Here is a 2,053-nt window from a genome sequence, read left to right as displayed (position 1 = left end):
ATCTCATATGCAAGTCATTGTTAGATGTGTACTATTGACTAATCTAAGAATTTGTTTATCCTTATGAAATGCCTTTTTATTTATGTTCAAAATAATCAGCCCTACCACAAACTAATTAGAAACATAAGAAGATGAGGCTGCTAAAATTTAATAACAAGAATTATAGAAATTAGAGAATGTCCTAATGACCATAACTATAACCAGGGATATTATACTGAAAAAATCTTTTAAAAATATAGAATCCCAAACTCTAGAAATAAGATAGATCATTCATTTATGTCCAGTGAGTGAAAATTGAACTACCATGTAATTGAACTCAACCATGACCTAAATTTTATATTAACCTGTAACCAAAATATATTTATTACTATTATTCTCATATAAGCTCTATAAATATGGAGTGTGCTGAATCTCCCCACTTTATATCAATATACTTTCATATATATAATATAATAATACTTCACCACAGAAATACCCGAATAAGCCCTTGTGCACTTGGCAGTGCATAATGGCAATAGAGAATGTCGACAGACAAGAGGACCGAAGACACAATTATACTAAGAACAAGAAAATAATATTAGACGTTTACATATATAGTCTGAGCTTAACGAGATCTTGCGGCGTTCTCTCGTCGAGCATTGAAGTAGACGGCAGCAACGGGCGATCCCAACCCATTTCTCTCCGCAAACTCCCGAGTCCTGAAATTCTGCCGCGATGGAGGAGGATCCACTGCTCCCTTCCCACTCTGCTCGAACAGCACAAATACATATCTATGGATCCCAATCATCGCCCTTGGGCTCTCATAGCTCACAATCTCTCGACCTGCATCAAACATTTCAACCATAAATTATATTAAATTAGGTTAACCCAAATCATGAAACCCCTTCAAAACTGGATTCAGATGGATTCAATTCATTGATAGACAAGGAGGAACAGTTAGTAGACACTTGCCAGTGTGATTGCACTTTGTTCCCGGTATATCGCTCACTATCCTGCGCAATTTAATCATCACATCACATATTTTTACACATAAAACATTATAGATATATATACTGAAAATGTAAATACTTAAAATTCAACACAATACCAGTGGAGATACTCGCGTCCGGTGGGATTGCTAGGACTTGGGGAATCTGGGTCTGTCATTATCTTCACAAAAAAAGCACAATTTTACCCACGATAAATTTAATTATAATCAGTAAAAAGATGGATCTGTACATGAATACAATTTCTAGGGTCTGCAAGTAGAAAGCAATTAGTAAGAATTACCAGAGTGAAAAACGTGGCTGGATCAGTGTGAAGGAGTTGAACTCGAGGAGGAGAAGTGATAAAAGAAGGCATGAACTCAAAGCCATTGTGGACTTCCATGTTTGTGTTGTACACAACTTTCATGTTTACTGAGGGAGTGAACTCATCCACAACATCTCCAATCACTGCCGCAGATTTGAGGGGTTTCAGCAATCTGGACACCATCTTGTAAAAATGTTGTTCAGAAAAGAAGTAAATCCCAGAGTGATTGTGTAAGTGCAGCTCCATGGGAGGTTCTTATAGCAGTGTTGGCAACTGGAATAAAGACATGGTATAAACTTTACCCGACAAGACGTTACTATCTTTACCCAGAAACATTGAACTATAGTTTTCACAGCTGCGCAGGCCTTTGAAATTTGTTTGGATCTTGCATATTAAATTTAAACGTAATGATGTCACCGAATTTATTGAGTTTTGATAAAGACATTAGGAGTTGGATTACACGGCTTTTATTCTACTTCTCCACTAAAAAATCTCAAATGACCCCATTAGTAAAACTAAACTTCTATTTTTTTCAAAGAGGAATCACAAACTAACAGATGCATATATTTTAATCATACGAATTCGTACGATATATAGAATTTTCGTTCCAAGCAAATTGACTTTAAATGGTGTATCTGGGTCCTTTACAATTAATAATTGCACGCTTGTGGAGATCTATTAAAATAAATTGGAAACCATCTTTATCTTCTTAGTAAAGGATGAAGGGGAAAGGAAGTAGCATATGAAACGGAAACGAAACAAA

At 35.8% G+C, this 2,053-nt stretch overlaps 1 protein-coding gene across 1 annotated transcript; it reads right to left on the bottom strand.

Moving 5' to 3' along the window:
- Positions 1-472: 472 nt before the first annotated feature.
- LOC149532006 (CEN-like protein 1) lies at positions 473-1,495 on the bottom strand. Its single transcript, XM_089808693.1, has 4 exons — positions 1,270-1,495; positions 1,088-1,149; positions 952-992; positions 473-822 (listed from the first exon to the last, which is right to left on the bottom strand). The coding sequence occupies exons 1-4, from the start codon at positions 1,471-1,473 to the stop codon at positions 605-607; spliced, it is 525 nt and encodes a 174-aa protein (XP_089664819.1). The 5' UTR covers positions 1,474-1,495; the 3' UTR covers positions 473-604.
- Positions 1,496-2,053: the final 558 nt, after the last annotated feature.

Source organism: Cupressus sempervirens, chromosome 11, assembly GCF_028749045.1.
Source record: "Cupressus sempervirens isolate cs-2001-9-10 chromosome 11, ASM2874904v1, whole genome shotgun sequence".
Taxonomy (NCBI): Eukaryota; Viridiplantae; Streptophyta; class Pinopsida; order Cupressales; family Cupressaceae; genus Cupressus; species Cupressus sempervirens.
The sequence above is the reverse complement of the archived record's forward strand: the minus strand, read 5'-3'. Positions and strand labels throughout refer to the sequence as shown.